This window comes from Chiloscyllium punctatum, chromosome 6 (assembly GCF_047496795.1).
Source record: "Chiloscyllium punctatum isolate Juve2018m chromosome 6, sChiPun1.3, whole genome shotgun sequence".
Lineage (NCBI taxonomy): Eukaryota > Metazoa > Chordata > Chondrichthyes > Orectolobiformes > Hemiscylliidae > Chiloscyllium > Chiloscyllium punctatum.
The window spans coordinates 3,765,392-3,789,014 of NC_092744.1; the positions used below are offsets into that span (position 1 = coordinate 3,765,392).

The 23,623-nt window shown below is 39.4% G+C and overlaps 1 protein-coding gene across 4 annotated transcripts in view; it reads left to right on the forward strand.

Annotated features, from left to right (window-relative positions):
- Nucleotides 1-3,110: 3,110 nt before the first annotated feature.
- The window catches only part of mffa (mitochondrial fission factor a), a 33,496-nt gene continuing 12,983 nt past the window's right edge, over nucleotides 3,111-23,623 (forward strand). Inside the window, exons 1-6 of one of the 4 annotated variants that reach the window (XM_072571897.1) lie at nucleotides 3,111-3,404; nucleotides 9,386-9,606; nucleotides 11,467-11,630; nucleotides 13,645-13,733; nucleotides 17,503-17,673; nucleotides 23,292-23,354. In XM_072571897.1, coding sequence (XP_072427998.1) covers nucleotides 9,390-9,606; nucleotides 11,467-11,630; nucleotides 13,645-13,733; nucleotides 17,503-17,673; nucleotides 23,292-23,354 — 704 coding nt within the window. In that variant the 5' untranslated portion in view covers nucleotides 3,111-3,404; nucleotides 9,386-9,389. The remainder of the gene's footprint in view (nucleotides 3,405-9,385; nucleotides 9,607-11,466; nucleotides 11,631-13,644; nucleotides 13,734-17,502; nucleotides 17,674-23,291; nucleotides 23,355-23,623) is intronic. The other 3 variants (XM_072571898.1, XM_072571899.1, XM_072571900.1) reach the window with 3 other exon arrangements.

Consider the following 23,623-nt stretch of genomic DNA (forward strand, 5'->3'; position numbering starts at 1 on the left):
AGACCTTGTAGCTTTTCTAGCACTTTCTCTTTTGTAATGGCAACCATACTCAACTCAGCCCCCTGACTCCCTTTAATTGTTGGGATATTACTCATGTCTTCCACTGTGAAGACTGACGCAAAGTACTTATTAAGTTCTCCTGCTATTTCCTTATCTCCCATCACTAGGCTTCCAGCATCAGTTTGAAGTGGCCCAATGTCTACTTTTGCCTGTCATTTGTTTCTTATGTATTGAAAGAAACTTTTACTATCATTTCTAATATTACTGGCTAGCCTACCTTCATATTTGATCCTCTCCTTCCTTATTTCTCTCTTTGTTATCCTCTGTTTGTTTTTGTAGCCTTCCCAATCTTCTGATTTCCCAGTGCTCTTGGCCACCTTATCGGATCTCTCTTTTTCTTTAATACATTTCCTGACTTCCTTTGTCAGCCATGACCGTCTAATCCCTCCCCGGATAATCTTTCTTTTCTTGGGGATGAACCTCTGTACAGTGTCCTCAATTATACCCACAAACTCCTGCCATTTTTGCTCTACTGTCTTCCCTGCTAGGCTCTGCTTCCAGTCTATTTTCGTCAGTTCCTCTCTCATGCCCTCATAATTACCTTTGTTTTAACTGTAACACCATTACATCCGATTTAACCTTCTCTCTTTCAAACTGCAGACTGAACTCTACCATATTATGATCGCTGCTTCCTAAGTGTTCCCTTACTTTAAGATTTTTTATAAAGTCTGGTTCATTATATAGCACTAGGTCCAGAATAGCCTGCTCCCTTGTGGACTCCATGACAAGCTGTTCCAAAAAACCATCCCGTAAGCATTCCATGAATTCCCTTTCTTTGGATCCACTGGCAACATTATTTCCCCAGTCCACCTGCATATTGAAGTCTCCCATGATCACCGTGACCTTGCCTGACATGCCTTCTCTATTTCCTGGTACATATTGAGCCCCTGGTCCTGACCACTGTTAGGAGGTTTGTACATAACTCCCATTATGGTTTTTTGCCTTTGTGGTTCCTCAATTCCACCCACACAGACTCCACATCATCTGACGCTATGTCATACAGTGCCATAGATTTAATTTTGTTCTTAACTAACAAGGCAACCCCGCCCCCTCTGCCCATCTCCCTGTCTTTTCGATAAGTTGAAAATCTATGGATGTTTAACTGCCAGTCCTGACCCCCCTGTAACCACGTCTCTGTGATGTCTACCACATCATAATTATTCACGATGATCTGTGCCATTAGTTCATCTGCTTTGTTAGGAATGCTACGAGCATTCAGGTAAAGTGCCTTAATGCTAACTTTCTTATCATTAGAGATATGCCCAGGTCTGCTCTAAACACTTCCTATTCATATACCCATCCAGATGCCTTTTAAATACTGTAATTGTACCAGCATCCACCATGTCCTCTGGCAGGTCATTCCATACAAGCACTATCCTGTACATGAAGTTGCCCCTTAGGTCCCTTTTAAATCTTTCCCCTCTCACCTTAAACCTATGTCCTCTAGTTGTGGATTCCCCCACTCAGGGAAAAGACCTTGGCTATTCACACTATCCATGCCTCTCATGATTCTATAAACCTCTACAAGGTCATCCCTCACCCTCTGATGCTCCAGGGAAAATAACCCCAGCTTATTCAGCGAGTCCATATAGCTCAATTCCTCCAAACCTGGCAATATCCTTGTAAATCTTTTCTGAATTCTTTCAAGTTTCACAACACCTTTCTAGAATTGCACATACTATACCAAAAGTGGCCTAGCCAATGTCCCGAACAGCCCCAACATGATCTTCCAACTCCTTAACAAGGATGGTAGCAGGAATGAGGATATAGTAATAATGATGGATTGAAGTAGTTGTGCCTGACCTCCATAAATAGAGGGTTGAGATGAGATCTTATTGAAGTTTGCAAGATGGATAAGCAGGATGGATAAGGGAGATAGAGCAAAGCCTTGTCAAAGAAACAAGACAAGAGCGCATGGAGTTAAAGTGGTGGCAAAAGAGGCTAAGGTGAAGTGAGGGAAAACTTTTTCATGCAGTGAGTAGTTAGGGCTGAGAATGTACTGCCTGGAAATATGGTGGAGGCAGGTTAAATTGAGGTATTCAAGAGGGAATTGAAAGATTGAGATAAAAATGTGAAAGGATATGGGGAAAAAGCAGGAGTTTGGATTGGTAACAGAACTGGTGCAAGCAGTATGGGCTGAATGGCCTCCTTCTGGAGCGATTTTCCTGTTCCTTGGATGCTGCCTGACCTGATGTACTTTTCCAGCACCACGACTCCTTCTGCGTTGTAACAATTCTGTGAAAGACAAATTCCTCCTCATTCTTGACTTAAACATGCAACTCCCTCACTCTATGTCCTTTAGTCCTTGAATCGACCTTTGGGAAAACAACCTCTCCACATCTACTGCATACCGTAATAATGTCAAGGCGCCGGTATTTGACTGAAACAAAGTTGAAAATCACAGAACGCCAGGTTCTCGTCCAACAGGTTTATTTTAAAGTACAAGCTTCTGCTTCGTCAGGTTAGTTACCTGATGAAGGAGCAGCGCTCCGAAAGCTTGTAATAAAACAACGATGTGTGGACGGCGAAAATGAAACTCAACATCTGCGATAGACAAAACCAAGTTAACGTTTGATTAACCCAGTGACCTTTCTCGCTTGAGGACTGCAGATGCTGGAGAATCAATCAGAAAGTGTGGCGCTGGAAAAGCACAGCAGGTCAGGCAGCATCTGAGGAGCAGGAGAGCCCTTCATCAACCATCAAACCTCCAAAAGACTCCGCACAATCTCAATGCAAGATCCAATTACACTGTACCCTTTCATCACGTGAAAGTGATTTAGTTCCAAGCTTGTCATCGTACCTCACACACACACACACATATTCCACACTAAACTCCAACGGCCATCACCATCTTCCCGCCATTTCGGTTGGCAGGTGAAGCTTTCATCGCAGACTCCGTGACGTGCGTGCATGTCGACTGCGAGCTACTGCGCGTGCGTAGTGTAGAAGACGGTGCTTGGGGGCAGGTGCCAGGTAGTGAGCATGCGCACTGTAAGGGACGTGCACGGGTACCAGCTGCCAGCAGGTGGGCGTGCGCAGTGCCGGCTGTGGGACCGTGCGCGTGCGCAATGTCGCCGATGGCCTGCGGTGATCGGGATCTCCTGCTTCGGTTGCCTCTCTCCTTCACGACGTCCCGCTCGGTTGGAAGAAGCAGGCACCTGGGTGTCACTGTATTCGTAATGTCTCCCGCGCTGTGATACGAAGTCCGGACGATCTTTGATTTGGACAGGAAGGGAAAAAAAAATCGTAACTTTCGCTATCAATTCAGAGGCTGCGGCCTGGAATCGAGTCAGAGCCCTGGCCTGTTTTTCCAAGCAGTGAAGCCGCCGCAGGACCGAGCGGAGGTAAACATCGGGAAGGGGTCTGGGGGCGAGGGGTGGCTGTGAGAAAATATCAGTAAAAATAGAAGAAATAAAAGAGTTTAGGTCGAGCTTCTCCCAGAAAGGAGACCAGAATTAAAATGAAATTCAAGTGAAGGGCCGCGGTTGACCCTTTATCAACGTTTGTCTCTTTCCCCACCCCCCCCTCACTGGCCCTGGTTTGACAGCTTCATCCTATGGCTTCACCATCCAGTTGGAAATCTTGCGTCAGTGTGGTAAATATTGCCCTTTTGAGGTCAAAGCCCAATGTTTGAACAGATAACAGGAAGCCAATCCAATTAACCATAAATGTTGGGACACCCATTAGAAAGAGCAAGCTCCTTTACTGGATGCAGTAGCAGCCATTCTGTAGGTATTTGTAAATTTTACAATGTTATGTTGTGTCTTATGTACTGTCTCCAATGTAAGATTTTTTCCAAGTCTGTTCAACAGGAGCGATAGGAAAATTGGATATTTGAAATGTTTTTGAAAGGAGGTGATTGACTATAGGAATAAATCTTGCAGGAATGGATAGTTTAATGGATGATCTATTAAATAATTGGGGCAAGATGTATTTTATTCACGTTGATATTTTTCACATTGCTGAGGATGATGATACTGAGTGAAAGCAAGTGACCTTTTTAAAAAAAAACTGCAGGGGAAAATCACATTACTTGCATTTCTGGGAGTCAGTTATGGTGCAGTACTGTAGGAGGCCTTAGAATTTTTTAAATAAATGGCTACTTAGAGAAGAAAGCTTCCACTCACGGTAAAGTACAAGTTCTTTCTTTCAACACTAAAAATGTGCAACTGTTCTAACTAATATTTTAGCAATCTAATTTTTCTACCAGCTCTGAATACATCAGGAAGGATTAGTATTTAGTACTACATTTTGGTTTTGCTTTTGTTTTAATTTCCTTTGTTTGAGCTATTTCTCCTTTTGCTAACATTGCTGATGAAAACATTCTAGTTTAGGCCCGCTCCTCCTTAAACTATGATCTTTTTGTGAAAATTGCATCCAAAAATGACAAGTATCAGCACACTGGTGGATTGTAAATACAAGAACTGTCCAGCATGAAGAAATTGGTTCAGTGACCACATTGCTTTTGTACATGGCAAGTGATCATGTTGCTTCAGCTTTAAATGGCTCCAATATTTGAAACCAAGCAAAATCAGTAAAGCTTGAGTGACGTAGTTCACCTTGTCTTGAATAACTCAAAATGGCATTCCACTATGACCAATACATTAATTCTTGTATATTACTGTATTTTCTCCATAGTTTTATTTAAACGAGAACTAATTTGTTTGAGCTGCTTCCCTAAATATTGTAGAATTTGGATTGGGTATGTGAGTTATATTGCTGTCCTGTGAAAGAGTTGGTTACTTCAACTTTTGTTCTCCATTAACACAAATACACAAAGTGCCAAAGAAACTCGGCAGGTCTTTGTCATTCTGATGAAGGGTCACAGGACTTGAAAAATTAAACTCTGCTTTTCCATCTCCAGATGTTGCTGATCATGCTTGTTTTTGTTTCAGATTCCCAGCAAGCACAGTTTTTTGTGCTCCCATGGAGTACAAAATAAAAACAGTGATTCAAACGGTTGTGTCATTTAAGGCTGAGGCTCCAGTGAGTCATGAATAGGCACACTTACAGACTTAATTAATTGTTTATATTTTGTCAATTTACCTTTATACTGATTAAATTGCCAGAATTAGGCATGTTCCTCCTCTCAAGTCCTGAGTGCTTATTCGTATAATTTATTGGCTGGGAGCATGAGCATTATGTGATGAATTTTCCTGAGGATGCTAGGGAGCAAAGGAAATGAATTTCCTTCGGCATTTTTGAAATCTTTGTTAATAATGGCATGTTGATTTACCTGAAGGTTGGTCGTCGGCTCATTGTTTACTGATGCTTCATCCTGAGCCATTTTCATTGTCATTTTTATTTGTGATGGTTTTCCATTGCCTTTCATTCGTGGGGGCAGGGCAAAGCAATAGTTCCAAAGTCTACCTCAGCTGAAACAGGAATCAAACCCAAGCTATTGGCATAATTCCAAATTACGTGTTACTATCTAGACAACTGAGCTAACCAACATCCAATAGTTAATAATAAGAGCCAATACGTATTAACCAATTACAAGTATGCTACTCTGTAGAATATAGTCAAAGCGAGAACAGTAGAACCATAGAATTTCACATCACAAAATAGGGCCATCATATTTATGGGAACCATCTGAAAGAGTTGATCATTTAGGCACATCCCTGCTTTCTTTCCCCAAACCCTTTTCATTTTAAACCATTTATCCACTTGTTCTTTGTCGTATATATTCTGCTTCCAGCATTGTTTGTGGTATCTTTCCATTTTCTAGCACCCTCTGTGCCAACTCATGATTGTTCCCTCTCTACTCGGGTCTTGAATTAATGATTTTTAATTTCTAACTGATGTGATAATATTAATAGAAATTATAATAGAATGACAACATTACTGTGTAGGTTGTAAATATAAAAAATATACTCAATGTTGTTACTCAGGTAGTTGCATTATGCCATGCTGATATTCTTTGGAGAAATAGCACTTTGTCCACCCCAGTCCAATACCGGCATTATACTATATTAGTAATTTATCATAGAACATAGAAAAATACAGCGCAGTACAGGTCCTTCGGCCCTCGATGTTGCGCCGACCGAAGCCTACCTAACCTACACTAGCCCAATAACCTCTATATGCTTATCCAATGCCCGCTTGAATGACCATAAAGAGGGACAGTCCACCACTGATACTGGCAGGGCATTCCATGAACTCACAACCCGCTGAGTAAAGAATCTACCCCTAACATCTGTCCTATACCAACCTCTCCTTAATTTAAAGCTGTGTCCCCTAGTAACAGCTGACTACATATGCGGAAAAAGGTTCTCACTGTCAACCCTATCTAAACCCCTAATCATCTTGTACACCTCTATCAAATCTCCCCAATCCTTCTTTTCTCCAATGAGAACAGCCCCAAGTGCCTCAGCCTTTCCTCATACGATCTTCCTACCATGCCAGGCAGCATCCTGGTAAACCTCCTCTGCACCCGTTCCAGTGCCTCCACATCCTTCCTATAGTATGGCGACCAAAACTGTACACAATACTCCAGATAAGGCCGCACCAGAGTCTTATACAACTGCAACATGACCTCAGGACTCCGGAACTCAATTCCTCTACCAATAAAGCCCAGTACGCCATATGCCTTCTTCACAGCACTATTTACCTGGGTGGCAACTTTCAGAGAAATGTGTACATGGACACCAAGATCCCTCTGCTCATCCACACTACCAAGTAGTCTACCATTAGCCCAGTAATCCATCTTCTTGTTACTCCTACCAAAGTGAATGACTTCACACTTAGCTACATTGAACTCCATTTGCTACCTTTCTGCCCAGCTCTGCAACTTATCTATATCACGCTGTAACCTGCCACATCCTTCTTCGCTGTCCACCACTCCACCGACTTTCGTATCATCCGCAAACTTGCTCACCCAGCCTTCAAGCCCCTCCTCCAGGTCATGTATAAAAATGACAAACAGCAATGGTCCCAAAACAGATCCTTGTGGAACACCGCTAGTAACTGCGCTCCAAGATGAACCTATACCATCAACTACGACCCTCTGTCTCCTTCCAGCCAGCCAATTCCTAATCCAAACCTCTAATGCACCCTCAATGCCATACCTCTGTAATTTTTGCAGTAGCCTACCATGGGGTACCTTATCGAATGCCTTGCTAAAATCCATATACACCACATCTACTGCTTTACCCTCGTCCACTTCCTTAGTCACCTTCTCAAAGAACTCAATAAGGTTTGTGAGGCACGACCTGCCCTTCACAAAACCATGCTGACTATCCTTGATCACATTATTCCTAGCCAGATGTTCATAAATCATGTTGGATGGCATCCACTGCTAGCATTATTGGTGACCATCAGTATTTTGCCTTTCTGCACTCATCATTTCTCCCTGCCTTGCTACTGAAAACTGTAGCTGAAAATGTGTTGCTGGAAAAGCGCAGCACGTCAGGCAGCATCCAAGGAGCAGGAGAATCGATGTTTCGAGCTTGAGCCCTTCTTCAGGATTCCTGAAGAAGGGCTCATGCCCGAAACGTCGATTCTCCTGCTCCTTGGATGCTGCCTGACCTGCTGCGCTTTTCCAGCAACACATTTTCAGCTCTGATCTCCAGCATCTGCAGTCCTCACTTTCTCCTACTGAAAACTGTATTCCACCATCTGCATTCCAAATTCTGGAAGTCCATTCTTAAGCTCATTATGCCTTTGAACATCCCTTTCCCCTTTAAGATTCTCATTTGAAAAATACTTAATTCTCATTAAAAACTGGAATCAATGGGAATGGGGACAAATTCTCCACTGTTTGGAATCATACCCACCACGTAGAAAGATTAGTTGTGGTTGTTGGAAGTCGGTCATCTCAGTGCCAGGACATCTGTGTAGGAGTTCCTCAGGTTAGTGTTCGAGACCAGCCATCCTCAGGTGCTTCATTAGTGACCTGACCTCCATCATAAGGTCAGAAGTGGAGATATTCACTGATTGCACAAAATTCAGCTCCATTCACAACTTTTCAGATACTAAAACTGTCCATGTTCAAATGTATTGAGACCTGCAAATTTTCCTGGGCTGAGAAATGGAAAGTAACATTGGAACACAAATGCCAGGCAATGACTATCTCCAGTAAGAGACAATCTAACCACTGCACATTTTCTTTCAGTGGCTTCACAAGTACTGAGTCCATCACTCTCAACATCATGGGGGTTAACTATGACCAGGAACTCAGCTGGAATTGCTATATAAATAGCATGGCTACAAAAGCATGTCAGATACTAGGAATAGTGCAGCAAGTAACTCATCTCCTGTCTCCCTGTTGCCTATCTACCATCTAGAAGGCACAAGTCAGGAATGTCTTGGAATATTCCCTACTTCCCTGGATTAGTGCAGCTCCATCAACACTTGAGGTTTGGGACAATCCAGGATGAAGCAGCCCACTTGATTGGCACCACACTCCTCCTACCACCAAAATTGAAAGCAGCAGTTGGTACCATCCACAGGCTGCACTGCAAAGATTCACCCAAGCTCCTGAGACAGCAACTTCCAAACCCCCAACCAGTATTGGCCAGAAGGACAAGGGCAGCAGATACTCAGGAACACCAGCAGCAGCAAGCTACTCACCATTCTGACTTGAAATATATTGCTGTTCCTTCACTGTCACTGGGTCAAATTCTGGGACTTCCTTCCGTAAGGGCATTGTGGGTCAACCTACAGTACATGAATTGCAGTGGTTCAAGAAGGCAGCTCACTACCACCACCTCAAGGGTACCTAGGAATGGGCTATAAATATCCACATCTTGGATTTTAAAAACCCAGTTATTTAACAAGCTTTTGGTAACCTTCCTAATAACGCCTTCCTTGATCTATCTTTTTTTTGTTGTATGTACCTTTGTGGTGCACTTTGAGATATTTTAGTATGCTAATGATGTTGTAAAAATGCACATTACTGTTGTAGTGTTACATAGCTCAAATTGGTGTCTCCCAAAACAAGATGTTTTGTATAATAAAAGCTGTAACTTAGTGGATATATGAGAATTCCACACATCTGCTGAAGCACTAGTGACAATGCTGCAGTTGTGCATTCTAATTGTAAATTAGGGAAGGGGTACTGAAATTCCCCTAAAGGTATTCTGTAACTAACTTTTCAGATATTTTTGAATTGTACAAGGCCAGTTCGAGTCAGACAATAGGGAGCCCAATGTTTGGAGACTGTTTAATAGTGTGCTTATTCCTGATAAGAGCTATATTAATTTCTGATACATTCCATTTCAGTTTGTGGATTGTGTTTAATTTTCATTTGCAGTTAAGGTTTATCTAGCATTTAATTCTTTTTGTGGTTGCCATGCTTGTTCTGATGTTCATTATTATTTTGCAGTATCATGAATGTAGCAGCATTTCCATCCCCTGCCGCTGATATGGCTGAAATTAACCGCATCCAGTATGAGATGGATTACACTGAAGGCATTAGCCAGCGAATGAGAGTACCCGAGAAGCTACAGGTTGCACCAGAAGATAGTGGTGAAGACAGGTGGGCAAAAGGCGATTGTCAGAACAACACAGTTGTGATGGAGGTGCCAGAAAGGATTTTTATAGCAGGTACTCTATTCCTGGTTCAGGCTAAAACTATAGTAAAGAAATATTATGTCACAACTGAATTACATTGAATGTACAACATCATAATAAATATGAGGCTCAAAGGGCTCTGAAGTGGTGTTTATGCTTCATACAGACCTTCTCCAGCTTTATCAACATATCTTTCTAATTCTTTTTCACTTATTTACATATCTAGCTTCCTCTTAAATACATCAATGTAATTCATCTCAATCACTCCATACAGTAGTGAGATTCATAATGACATCACTCTCTGGGTGAAGATATTTTTAGGACATTTAAAGATGTTTTTTAAGAGTATCAAACTGTAGGGCATATCTTCAGAGTAAGCTGTCACCCAATTAAGACAAAGGTGAGGATTTTTTTTTAAGGAGAGCATTCATCTGCCAATAAGGTTGCCAGAAATCTTCCAGAAGTCTCCACATTCTTAATTGATTCTAGCCACTTGGTAGGTAGCAAATTTCCCTCCACTGTTTTAAGACGGGAGACAGAGAAGAAAGGAAAGTACAGATCTGTTAGCCTTGCATCTGCAGTAGGAAGACATTATAATCTAATGTAAAGGACAGGATAGATAGGCACTGCATGATAATGATATGTTTGGGCATAGTCAGTGTTACAGGAGTCAACTTGACAAATTAATAAGAGAACTTCAGGAAAACAGGGCAATGATTGTTTACCTCATATGAAGAAAATAACACACAAAGCTTGCTGTACTGCATTACAGAATACCTTCAAACTTAATACAAATGACAGCATGCATATTACAATTCCCACACTTCAATACCTATATGTCCAATATCATCTTTGCTTCCAAAGTTAAAAATTGCACAACACCAGGTATAGTCCAACAGGTTTATTTGGAAGTACAAGCTTCCAGAGCGCTGGTAGCTGGTTGGACAGGATCATAGGACACAAAAGCTCTGAAACCTCCACTCTCAGCACCTTCCCCTGCAACCGCAAGAAATGCAAAACTTGCGCCCACACCTCCACCCTCACCTCCCTCCAAGGCCCCAATGGATCCTTCCATATCCGTCGCAAATTCACCTGCACCTCCACGCACATCATTTACTGCATCCACTGCACACAATGTGACCTCCTCTACATTGGGGAGACAGGCCGCCTACTTGTGGAATGTTTCAGGGAACACCCGCACCAACCAACCCAACCGCCCCGTGGCTGAAAACTTTAACTCCCCCTCCCACTCCGCCAGACCCTGACCTCACGACGCCTGGAGGAAGAGCGCCTCATCTTCCGCCTAGGAACCCTCCAACCACACGGGATGAATGTAGATTTCTCCAGCTTCTTCATTTCCCCCCCCACCTTATCTCAGTCCCAACCCCTGGATTCAGCACCGCCCTCTTAACCCTCAATCTTCTTCCCGACCTCTCCGTCCCCGCCCCCACCCCCTCTCCGGTCTATCACCCTCGCCCTCACCTCCTTCCACCTATCGTATTCCCAACGCCCGTCCCCCAAATTCCCTCCCCCCTACCTTTTATCTCAGCCTGCTTGGCACACCAGCCTCATTCCTGAAGAAGGGCTTATGCCCGAAACGTCGATTCTCCTGCTCCTCAGATACTGCCTGGTCTGCTGTGTTTTTCCAGCACCACATTTTTCAACTCGACATTTAAATAGCCTACCTCTGCTTCTACAACTTATGATCTTATGCTATTACATGCCACCTTCATTCCATACCATACTGTTGACTCTGCATTTCACAATAGTGCCGGTCATTCTTTTAGTTGGTAGTGTTTTTTGCTTAGCAATTAGTGTTTTGATAAAATAATATAATTGTACAATCAAGGAAACCTTATAAAGTCTGACAAACTATGCTGGTTTTTGTTTTAGGTGACAATAACAATACTAGACCAAGGGATCTTGATCTTATGACATCAACCCCTACAGAACCTTTGGCATTGAAAACCCCTCCTCGTGTGCTCACTTTAAGTGAACAACCTTTAGATTTCTTGGATCTTGAGCGACCTGTTGCTTCAACACAACAAAGTGATGAGGTAACGTAATGATACAAGTATAATCTATTGCACCCTAATTCTGTGTCTCTCACAAAGCACAATGAAAAATTAATGTAACAGGACGACACTTCAACAAAATATATAATACTATTGTTACATGCTTTTTTTTGTTGTAGGTAATAGGTAAGTATATGTTAACATACTTGCTATTGATTGGTCCATTGTGCAGAATGGATAGTAATGATTCTTCAGTAATGATAGTCAGTTCTTGCTGATGAGAAGATCACTGTCTGGGGTATGGTGTGGTGTTGATAGTCTTTTTGGTTTCCCTCATGTGTCTTGTGTAACGGTGTGAGATGAATGAACCTAGAGTTCAACAGTTGGATATGGCGATTATTAATTTGAGCATGTTTGACAATAATTGAGTCATTCAATTCATTGTATTTGAGGCAAGCTTGATTTCTCTTCAATCTAACATGGTTGGTACAGATAAAGCAATAGCCCGCTCTGTTGTGATCTCTCATTCTAAGAAAATTGTGCAATAGCCATGCCATGTAAATGAATGGAGTCGGAATCGCATTATAGCCATCACGTGTAAGGGAAGTTCAAGTTGTACAAACAACAATCTAAATTCTTCAATCGCATTAAAGCCAATTCGAGTTGAAGAAACACACATTATAGCAGAATCGACTGTATATTGGCAAGTGTGCAGTCACATAGGGTGCTGTAAATTATTGGTTTATGAAGTAGTTTCTTGTAGTTATAATAGATGGAATCAAGTTTTTTTTGATAACTTATATCAGACTTCTCTGTCTGCTGACTTGTATGTGGGTTGCAGTCTGCAAGATAAAGCCAATATAGTGAAAGCTGACCCTTGGCTTAATGGAAGTAGTTGTTATAGAGGGAGTAATAAGTAAGTTTTGTGTAAAAGGGAATTTGTTCAGTTAAAATTAAATAAAGTTAAATTGGCTAAGTTCTTGATGTAGATGTTTCTTATCACTGATAGAGTAGCTTCTTCCATTATGGGTATTGGAAACCGATTAGAGGGAGCAGGGATGATGGAAAGATTGATAATTTAGGTTTGTGCCAGTTGAATGGGCTTATAGTGAATATGATGTATTGGTATGCCACTGTAAGACTTTGTGATGAAAATATTAAGAAATAGTATGGAAATTTGTTGATATTTAAATGTCTTACTGAGTTGTTTGCCTCTAAAATATTTACAACTAAATGCTCACAGGAAAATATAAGAACTTGGACAGCTCAGCTAAATTTAATGTAACCTGTGGAAATGTAGTTATTCCTCATCACACTTCAGTGAACTGCAGTAGGTGTAAACGAGTACACGCTCAGGGTAAAAGAGTGATGAAGGGATTGGCTTTGTTACGTGACATAAAGGAATGTTAAGCAAAATGTATTTTTTCTGTCACAGGAACATAAAGCAAAGAGCTTTTTTTCCCAATGAAATTTATGCTTAGTCACTTCAAATCTCAAAACACTTAAGTAGGTGCCCAGAACAGTTGACCACAACCTAACATGTCCTTTGGAGAACTCGATCATTTTGTTCCCCAATTAATCCTGTAAATATCTGTCGCAATTTATCATCTAATGGTTTCTTCATTTGTTTTAAGTACTTGCACCTTCTGACATTATAGTATCATCAGGCAAGCTTTGAATGAGTAGTTTTCTTTTTAAACTGTGCTTATGCTAGAAACCTTTCCAGTAGTGTATAGAAAATGTATGATTGCCTATGCTGCTGCAGAAAAATATTTTTTTCTTTTTAATGTGGAGATCTTGGTTTGGCAGCTTATCCAAAATTTTAGTCATTGCTGATTAAGTTGAATTTTTAAAAAAATTACATTTCATTAATGGGCAAAGCAAAAGTATTAGATGCATCAGGAAAAAGTGGAGAAACTGAAGAGATGATTGTGGAATGAGAAAAGTTGCTCATTTGATTCACATTCTACTTTGATTAGGGAAATGTTAGATGTTGATAGCTTCCTCTACCTCATTTAGACAACTCTGTCTGCTAACTTGAACGTGTTCTTTTCAGTTTCGTTCACACAGTCGTGTGCGGAGGGAGCGTTCAATGAGTGAAAATGCTACCCGACAGAATGGGCAGCTTGTAAGAACAGACTCTATGTAAGTAGGCCTTGGGCACTATTTCAGTTCTGTTGAAAGCTCCAATAATCCTTTTCTTTCTTCCTTTAATGATGTTCTTTTGTTCTTTGGCATACTCTTTTTCCAACATAACTGGGTAAGTTATGTCTTGGATCCTATGTCGTTATAGTCATTGTTAAACTCCTTTTAAATATGTCCATTTTGGTTTGTAATAATCCAGGACTTGGTTATTATCTGCTTCTGAATTTTTTTTGTACAAATAAATTGCCAGAAAATATTTCTGGTTCTTGAGCACATATTCCTCTTGATGAAGCCCTTTGTCCTACAGTAAATTTAAGTTTTGTATTAGAATATACATTTTAATGGCCTTGATCAAAGTTCATTGTATTACCATCAAAGAGGAGCTGTTTTCATTTAACCTTTGATTCAGTAAACAGGAAGCTGAACAATAAGTTAGCTTTGAAACCTTTGTAATAAATATATATGTAATTAAGAGTTTAAACATGAAGTACTGTTTGATTTACTGTACTTCAATCAGAGACCATTGCGGTCAATGTTGATTCAAGCAGATGTAACAATTAAATATTGTGTTGCCTATCAATTTTCTCCACTCCATTGTTTCATTGTAGTGGAATAATCATTTTACTTCTTTTAAAATAAATTTAAAAAAATGATTTATAATAATTCTGTACTATACAGTGAACTTAAATATGACTGTTCATGGAAGAATCTAAGCTGGTGGTTTTTGTAACAGGATGGGTTGTCCCTGTGTAGCCATCAAGTTGAAAGAACAAAGAATATTAATTCATCCTTTACTGACCTGAAATTGTACAAAATGTACAACATTTGGAGATATAACATGTCACACATACTTATTGTGACTTATTGTTTTAAACTGTAACTAAATGAAAATGGCGGCAATCCTAGAACACACTCTTAGCAAATATGAGAACAAATAGAAACAGTGATTTGCACGCTTCATAATTTAATTAACAAGGGCCTGACAGTCTGCTGGGGAAATGTGAATTGCATTTAAATGATGGGATTAATATTTTAATGCTTGTATTAAACCAGCAAAACACACTGACCATCCTGGTTATAGGAGGAAAATATGCAATCCAATATGATTTTACAATAGTTAAGGATTGTATTAGGGTACAGAAATATTAATCTGAATTGCATGGTTTAGAAATATAGAATTATTAATTTCATCTCTAGTTCATATCAAGTGACAGGCTGGTTAAATCCCTTTTAACATTTTATTTCAAAACTGTGGCTGCAAGCTACACATCATGATGTTCTTAGGCATCTCTATTGCATTTATACACTAGAAAAAGTCGGTTATTCTTTCCTTATATTTATATTAGTTACCTGAATCCAAAAGTTATGTTTTTTAAGAAGTTCTTTTAAAAGCTGGGGAATATTGAAAAGCCCCTGAGAAAATTATTAGCATTATTATTATTTATGGCAGTAAAGCTCAGCTGGAATATAGGCAACTCGATGCCCAGAACTTGGATCTTTTATATCCATTCATCTTGTATTTAAATTCAGTAGGGTTTGTTGGAAATGAATGAAACAAAATTGGACTCAGGAATAGAAGAAGCCACAATGACAGTTTAAACCTAAGGGAGTTATTGCAATTCAATTACAAAATCATTTCATATTTGAAAACTTTCAAAGAATCTAATATCATCACTTCTTCATTTTGGGGAGGATGTATATGTAATTTATTTAACAAATCAATTTTGTGGTTTTCTTAATATTTAAAAGAGGAAGAGCAATTGAGTAAAGTTTGGATGCTGTGTCCATGGTTGCTTTCTCACTCACTGACCTTCTGCAGTAGCAACTTCTTTTTATCGCTTGGCAGGAATTTTAAATGGTGACTGAACCCTTTGGTTTCTGGCTGAAGGAATTATTTCAGTTTTTTAAATGGGATGTCTGCATCCTGGCCATACTAGCATTTGTTTTCCATCTGTTTTCACCTGTGGGTTTGGAGTCTCATCTGGCCAGATGGGTAAGGACAGCAAATTCCTGTCCCTAAAAGACACAAAATAACAGATGGGTTTTTATGACAATTCATGATAGCTTCATGTTCATCATCAAAAAACTTGCTTTTATCCCAGATTTATTAATTTAATTTAAATTATGCTGGTTGTCATGGTGTGATTTGATCTAATGGATTATTAATTACCACTGCAAATTACCACTACCCCATCTTCTCTCCATATGCACATTATTTCTATTGCAAGAGGGTGATGGCTGGGCAAAGTGCAAGATTGTGAGGTTCTAGAAGCGACACAGATTTTCCATTTGCCTGTCAGTGTACCAGATGACGTTGATCCTTTATTTATTCAGAGTATATTGTGCAAGTGCATTATTGGTTTCTCAAACAAAAAAAGATGTGAGTGAACATGTATGTCTCTACAAAAAGACCCTGATTATTTTTCATTCATGGTTTAAACAAAATCCTCAGTATTCAGTTATTTGGTGATGTGATATTCCATCTTTTTAACCTCAATCAAAGCTGCTTTGCAAAGCACTACTTGCTAGTGTTGTAGGTCACCTGTTCAATTTATTATTTGTTCCTTCCATCCTGTGGGAAATTGACTGTATTGCACCTGCTCAACTTTATTGGGGATTCAGAATGCACATTTGAGTTTAGAATACCTTTTTTCCATTTTATTATGCTTCCATTTAAAGATTTTAATTTAAATCCTCCAATCCAGCAACAAAAAGCTTCAAGGGTGTGATGCTTCAATTCAATTTTGGCAGGACTACATGTCTTTGCTCCTGAAGGCTTGGGGTTTCTGCTTCTATACTCAAGTTCAAATAATCCACCTATTAAATGAAAGAGACAGAAACAAAATCCTATAGTTGTAACCTTGACCTCCAGCCTATTCACTATCTTACCGAGTTCTGTATGGCTGTAGCTGGTCATAGTCACCACATTGCAGAATTATAAAAATTTTGAATGTAAAGTCTAAAATTTTTCGAATGTTAGATTGAACATTCACTGGCATGTCAGAAATTTGGGGTGAGGTAGGGTCCTCTTTAGGAAAAAAATTATTTTTCTAGTTTTTAAAATTCTGAATTTTTAAATATTCTGAAACTTTTCACTTCATTTCACTGACACTTTGTTACCTCAGAGGTGGTAGCTTACTGAAATATTACTTGAATGGATTGTTTAAGAGTACAGTTTTGCCATCTACAAGATAGTTAAACCTTCTGTATTGTTCATTGTATTCAGTGTACATGAAGGAAGTAACACAAGCCAAGAGGATCCCTTGGAATTCTTCTGTTGCATAGTATTGGCATTGATGCGATAAGCAAAAAGCAGACTGAGATGTGTCCATTGAAATGCTGTTTACTTCAGATCTGAGTATTTGTCTTTTAAATTAACTACACGTTATGCACTTGAAAGCTGGCAGCGGTGGGGTGGGAAGAAAATATCATTCTTACATCTGTAATAATGTTATGGATGAAGTATATTTTACAGGGATCCCCTTGACTACTGTTTCTTCTGTTTATCTGCTTTCCATTAAAGTTTCCGAAGGAAATTGATATCCAAACTTTGTTAATATCTTGAATTTTTAAAAAATATGAGCAAATCACATGAAGGTGCACCATCAATGGATGTCACCTTTAAAGTAAATATCTTCAGAGCCTGGAAGTAACTAGAGACTAGTGCTGTACGATATCACTTATATGAATCGCACTGTCTGTTATTTGTACTTCTGTCTGAATCTGATTTCCATGTTTTTCTCTTACACTGTTGTGTGCATATGGACAGAGTGACACCAACTCCCCAACCTCAGCTTGAACCTCGTCTTTATCCTCCACTCATCTCCTCTGAAGATGGACCAAACGTATACTCTCCACATGGCATTTTGTCAATAATCCACTCCACCACCCGTAGGGCCTACCAGCAAGTCATGGACATGCTAGATGAAAATCGCAGAAGGTGATTGGCTGTTGGAATTCAATTGTGTTGTGTTGTAATACAGTTGAAGATGCTAATTTCTTGTCATAGGCATTACTTCACTGTAATGTATACATTTAGAAGCAGGGGCTTCAGTCTGATAGTACATCTAAGAGTAAAAGGCAGGTCTAAAATTCACTGTTAGTGTTTGGTTGTGGAGTATAAATTTGTTTCTGCATCTTCCCTACACCATGAGTTTGAATTCTCAGTCTAGCTGTCAATGGAAAAGTATAAGACTGGGTTACTTTGGTAGAAATGTGAAACTGCCCTATCTGCTGGAAGTAGCAAGTCTTAATGAACTGGCAGCAAACAGACTGTAACCATATAACAAAGAAAAGCATAGTTTTTTTTAAACCTGGGTGTAACTGACCATTTGGATTATAGTTGTTCCAGTTTCAATTTATAATGTAATGAACCGAAATGGAAAAGTATGTAAAAGGAGCAGTTGGTGCATTGGTATACTCAAATTTACTCCTGCTCGTTGGTAAAATCCATCTAATCCTCCACCTTTTCCCATCCAAAACACTGCACACACTCTTAGAAGAAGCAAGAAAACCAATGGAGCAGGGTGCTGATGGGGGGGAATGAGGTAAGGAGAGGCAAATGTTGACATTGAAAAGAAATTAGGGAAATTGCCTGCAATCCTTGTAGGCAATTATACAAGCTTCAGAATACTACAGTTTGCAGAACTCCCTCTAAAAACTTCAAATGTCTTTTACTGAGAGGAAGATCTCCAGAGCCCTTTTGAAAATTTTGTTAGTAATAGTTGATATCAGCATACCTGAGGTAAGATGGGAGAAATCAGTCAGTTTTTTCACTCTGCAGTAGCCCTTAATAAAGGTATGCACATGTGTGTTGTTGGGAGAGGAAAGATTGTATTTGTTTATGAATTCGCCTCTGCTCTTTCCACCCTATCCCTGGTGATCAAAAAGTCAATTGCATAAATATTGCCTTGGTGGATGAGTTATTAAAAGGAGACCTATGCCTTTGATACACAATCAGTAAATCAACTCTTCAAAGGAAACAAAGGGTGGATGGAAAAAAGATTGGTATTCACATTAGAAATGATGGCCTCAGTTAGCCCAGTGCTCTATCTGTGGAGAACTGGATTAGTCACATCTTTTCTTTTCTTCAGTACACTCCACCTCAGCTTGTACTGTCTTTTGTAAAAGAGGTTTTGTAACTTTACAAAAAATGTGCCGAAAATGTAGCTTTATTTCTTTGTAGCTGAGTTGTTCCTGGTACCTTTTGGTTTTGTCTTGCCCTTCACAGTATCATTACATGGTGCTCAATGTTTTTCAATCATGGGATGTGGTATTTATTGCTCAACTGCATTTGCCCTTGAGGTGATGAATCATCTTCTTGAACTGCAGTTTGTTAGATGAAAATATTTCCACAATGTTATTCAGTACAAGTTTGAGGATTTGACCCAGCAACAATGCGGCAGTGCAATGTGTTTCCACATCAGGATGATGTGTGATTTGGAGGGGAGCTTTGAAATGGTAGTCCAAAAGCCTGCTGCTCTTGTCCTTCTGTTAAAGTCTGTTTTGGGGGAGTGATTTTGGATTAGTGGTGCTGGAAGAGCACAGCAGTTCAGGCAGCATCCGAGGAGCTGCCTGAACTGCTGTGCTCTTCCAGCACCACTAATCCAAAATCTGGTTTCCAGCATCTGCAGTCATTGTTTTTACCTTTTTGGGAAGTGATGTCAGGAGAATAGATGAGTCGCTGCTGTGAATCTTTTCTAATTAAATAAGAACCAGGCCAATATCCAAACCTGTCTCAAGCAAAATATATGGTTGGAATAATTTCTTATCAAGTAGTGGGCTTGATGATGGATTTTACTATAATTCAGCAGTTAAAGAGTCATAGAGGTGTACAGCACGGAAACAGACCCTTGAGTCCAACTCATCCATGCCAACTATTTAGATATCCTAAATTAATCTAGTCCCATTTGCTAGCATTTGTCCCACATCCCTCTAAACCCTTCTTATTCATATACCCATCCAGATGCCTTTTATTTGTAATTGTACCAGACTCCACTATTTCCTCTGGCAGTTCATTCCATACATGCAACACCCCTCTGTGAAAGAGTTGTCCCTTAGATCCTGTTTAAATCTTTCCCCTCTCATCTCAAACGTATGCCCTCTAGTTTTGAACTCTCCTACCCTAGGGAAAAGACCTTGCCTATCCATGTCTCTCATGATTTTATAAACCTCTATGCAGTCATCCTTCATCCTCCGATACTCCAAGGAAAACAGTCCCAACCTATTCAGCCTCACCCCATAGCTAAAACCCTCCAACCCTGGCAACATCCTTGAAACCTTTCTTGAACCCTTTCAAGTTTTAACATCTTACCTATAAGCAAGGAGACCAGAACACAGTATTCCAATAGTGGCAGAACCAGTGTCCTGTACAGCAGCAACATGGCCTCTCGACTCCTATACTCAATGCACTGACCAATAAAGGCAAGCATGCCAAATAACTCCTTCACAATCCTGTCTATCTGTGACTCCAGCTTCAAGGAACAATGAGCCTGCACTCCATGGTGTCTTTGTTCAGGACCTTAGCATTAAATGTATAGTTCCTGCCCTGATTTGCTCTTCCAAATGTAGCACCTCTCATTTACCATCTACCACTCCTCAGCCCAACGAATCAAGGTCCCATTGTACTCTGAGGCAATGTTCTTTGCTGTCCGCTGCACACCAAATTATGTGCAAATTTACTAACTATACCTCCCATATTCACATCCGGATCTTTATATAAATGATGAAAAGCAATGCACCCACCAACAGTCCCCTGGTCACAGGCCAACAGTCCAAAAAGCAGCCCTTCACTGTTCTGTGGAAGGATCAGCAGACCCAAAATGTTAATGCTGATTTATTCTCAAAGATGCTGCCAGACCTGCTGAGCTTTTCCAGCAACTTGTGTTTTTGTTCCTTCGCCGCTACCCTCTGTCTCCTACCATTGAACTAGTTCTGTATCCAAGTAGCTAGTTCTCCCTGTATTCCACATGATGTAGACTTGTTAACCAGTCTACCATGCGAACCTTGTTGAACGTCTTACTGAAGTCCTTGATTTTATTGACTGAAAAGCGAATTGCATATTTCTTGCAAAAACTGGTTGTAGCAGTTTGTAATATGTTGGAAATTGATAAAATCGAGACTAAGAAAGTGCACATTTTTTTTAAAAAGTTGTATTTGTTATCTGAGGAAAATTCCTAAATCAGCAACATTGAAGGCTACATAAACTATTGTAGCCACATTGTAAATCAAGCACCTTATTTAATTTACTGAAAAGAGCACAGGTCATTTTCCTTATGCATGCTTGATGACAGCAATTTAACCTTAATTTAGTCAGTTTATCAAATGTCAAAGGCATTTTAATAATTTTTGCTTAAATTATGCGGGCTATCCTTCTGATTTAGTAGAAAATCAGGCTTGCTTACTTTGCACACCTGTTTAGTTTTGTATGGTACATAAATTTCCCTATGTCTGGACATTCTTTAAAGAATGTTAAAACTAATATTGTTTGTAAACAGCATGTAGCATATTACTGCATGTTCATACCAGTCCTGCAAAAAAAAAGTGCAAGTGCTCAGTTGTGGTCAAACAGCTGACATTGGACTGAAAAATATTTTTAATAATGAACTAGTTTATTTTAAACTTCAAGTACAGCCAACACATTTGGGTGTAAGGATATGTGTTCCAAAAGCTGAATATCCTCCTGTTACTTTATTTTGAAATTGAATGGCTATTAACAATCAGTATATTAATTATTGCTTAAATATATATTCAAAGGTGTTTTCAAGAAAGCATATATTTAGTGAACAAAAAGTGAACTTTGGACCTGCCTGCCAAGCAAGAGTTTTACTTGCTTATAAACAATCTATTATTGTATTTTAAATATGCAGTAATTTGCAATTACATTTTGAAATTCTCTAGCTTACACAGGTTGTTTATTGGCAAACAGTGCTTTAGTTCAGCTATTTTCTTTTTTAATTCCAATGGTGTGAAGTATTGTAAGTGATTATAGTGCTGCTATATCGTATCTTGTGTTGGAGGAGATTGATCAGCATGCAACTAAACTGGTGTAGCCTACAAAATTCTTGCTTTTGAAAATTATTTACTTACAATCAAAGGTTGCAAGTTCTTAAATACATTTAATGACACCGTATTTAAGTTTTGCTTTTCCAAGCATGTAAAAGTGCAACAAAGCCATCAAAATCCTTTCTTCTCTTTCCCCACTCCAGACAAGTGAATCAAACCATAAAATACATTTAAAAGCAAACTAAAAGTCCAACTTTTATTTTCATTAACCAATTCTTTCCAACCACTGAAGGACCTAACATTTGTCTGACATTTTATTTAAAGCAAAAGAATTAAATAACTGCTTCTGAAAGACTGTCTCAAGCTTACCAGTATAACCTGGGTGGTAGGGGTAAGGTTGCTTTCCTGTGTAATGATGTATCGGTTTGATATGCATACTTTTAGCTTGTGCACTGTCATGCAAAATGGTTTACATACTACTGACTTGTGAAAGACTCTAAGGATGACTGCAAAAGAATGAACTTACAGTTGTTGTACCTTATGGACTGTGTATGCTCTTCCTCTTCTACCCTTTCCCACAAGTTCTTTGTAAATTCCTCTTCCGTTCTGTAAAATCTTGAGTTTGATAAGGCACAAATCAAGGATGTGATGGAATAGTTTCCACTCAAGTGCAATTCGAACAATATCCCATTGACCACCTTAAATTTACACTCCATCCACCACCTGCACACAAGATAGATCTGCAATAACTCACCAAGTCTTGTTTAGCAGTACCTTCCATAACCTTAACCTCAATCACCTTGAAGAACAAGGGCAACAGATGGATGGGAACACCGTCACCTGTAAGTTTCCTTCTAAACCACATACTATCCCAAAATGAAACTATATTGTTGTACCTTCAGGTCACATGATAAAACTTCTGGAACTCTGTCTTTATATTGGTACCATGGTTGTACCTGCACCACATGGACTACTGTGGTTCAAGAAGGCAGCTCGCTATCACCTTCTGCAGGGCAGCTAGGGTAACAAATGTGGCTTAACTAGTAAAGCCCACTTTGCATGAAATGATATACTATACAGCTAAATGTATTTAATATCAGAAGTTGATGTTGTGGATTAATCCCACCCCCCAGATCCTTTGCACAGTCATTTTGAAGGTGTAACAGGTAATTTCATCCAGTTTCACCTGTGTGTGATGGTATCTAGAGTTGGTTCTTAAAGGGTGCAGTATGGAGAGTACAGTGGAGATTGTGAACAATTAAGGCCATTACTGTGTATAGTAAAGCAGTGCATGGGAATATACTTCTACATAATTTAAAATGAGTCCTGACGATTTGATTTTCAAAACTAAAAAGTCAGGTCTTTTGCTACATTTAAAGGCCAAATGCTAATAGAAGTTGTACTTTCAATGGAAAAGTAAAATTGCATCTTATAGTTATAATAATCTAAGATCTATCTGTCTAAGTCTGCGTGTATTTATTCCTGTCATTTCCTTTGCCATTCTATATCCTGAATACTGTCATCTGTCCTATTGTGTCTTTTTCTGGAAACTAGAGCAGTACTTCATGGTGGGTCAACTTGTTCTACGTCATCGAACCCTCAGCTTGATTGTTCCAGGTAAATATGGCCATTTGTGGTCTCTATTTTAGGCTTTAATATTAGCCCCTCCTTTGTTTCTTAACTTTAGAAATTGTTTGATTAACACATCACTAAGCAAGGATAAAGTTTATTACTTGCAAGATTGTTGTGACAAGAATTGATCATCTGAGTAATCAAAGAATGAAACATTTAAAATCCAGATAATTTGAAGGATGGGGTGACAATCAAGTGAGCTGTTTTGTCCTGGATGGTGTCAAATGTCTGGACTGTTGGAGCTGCACTCATCC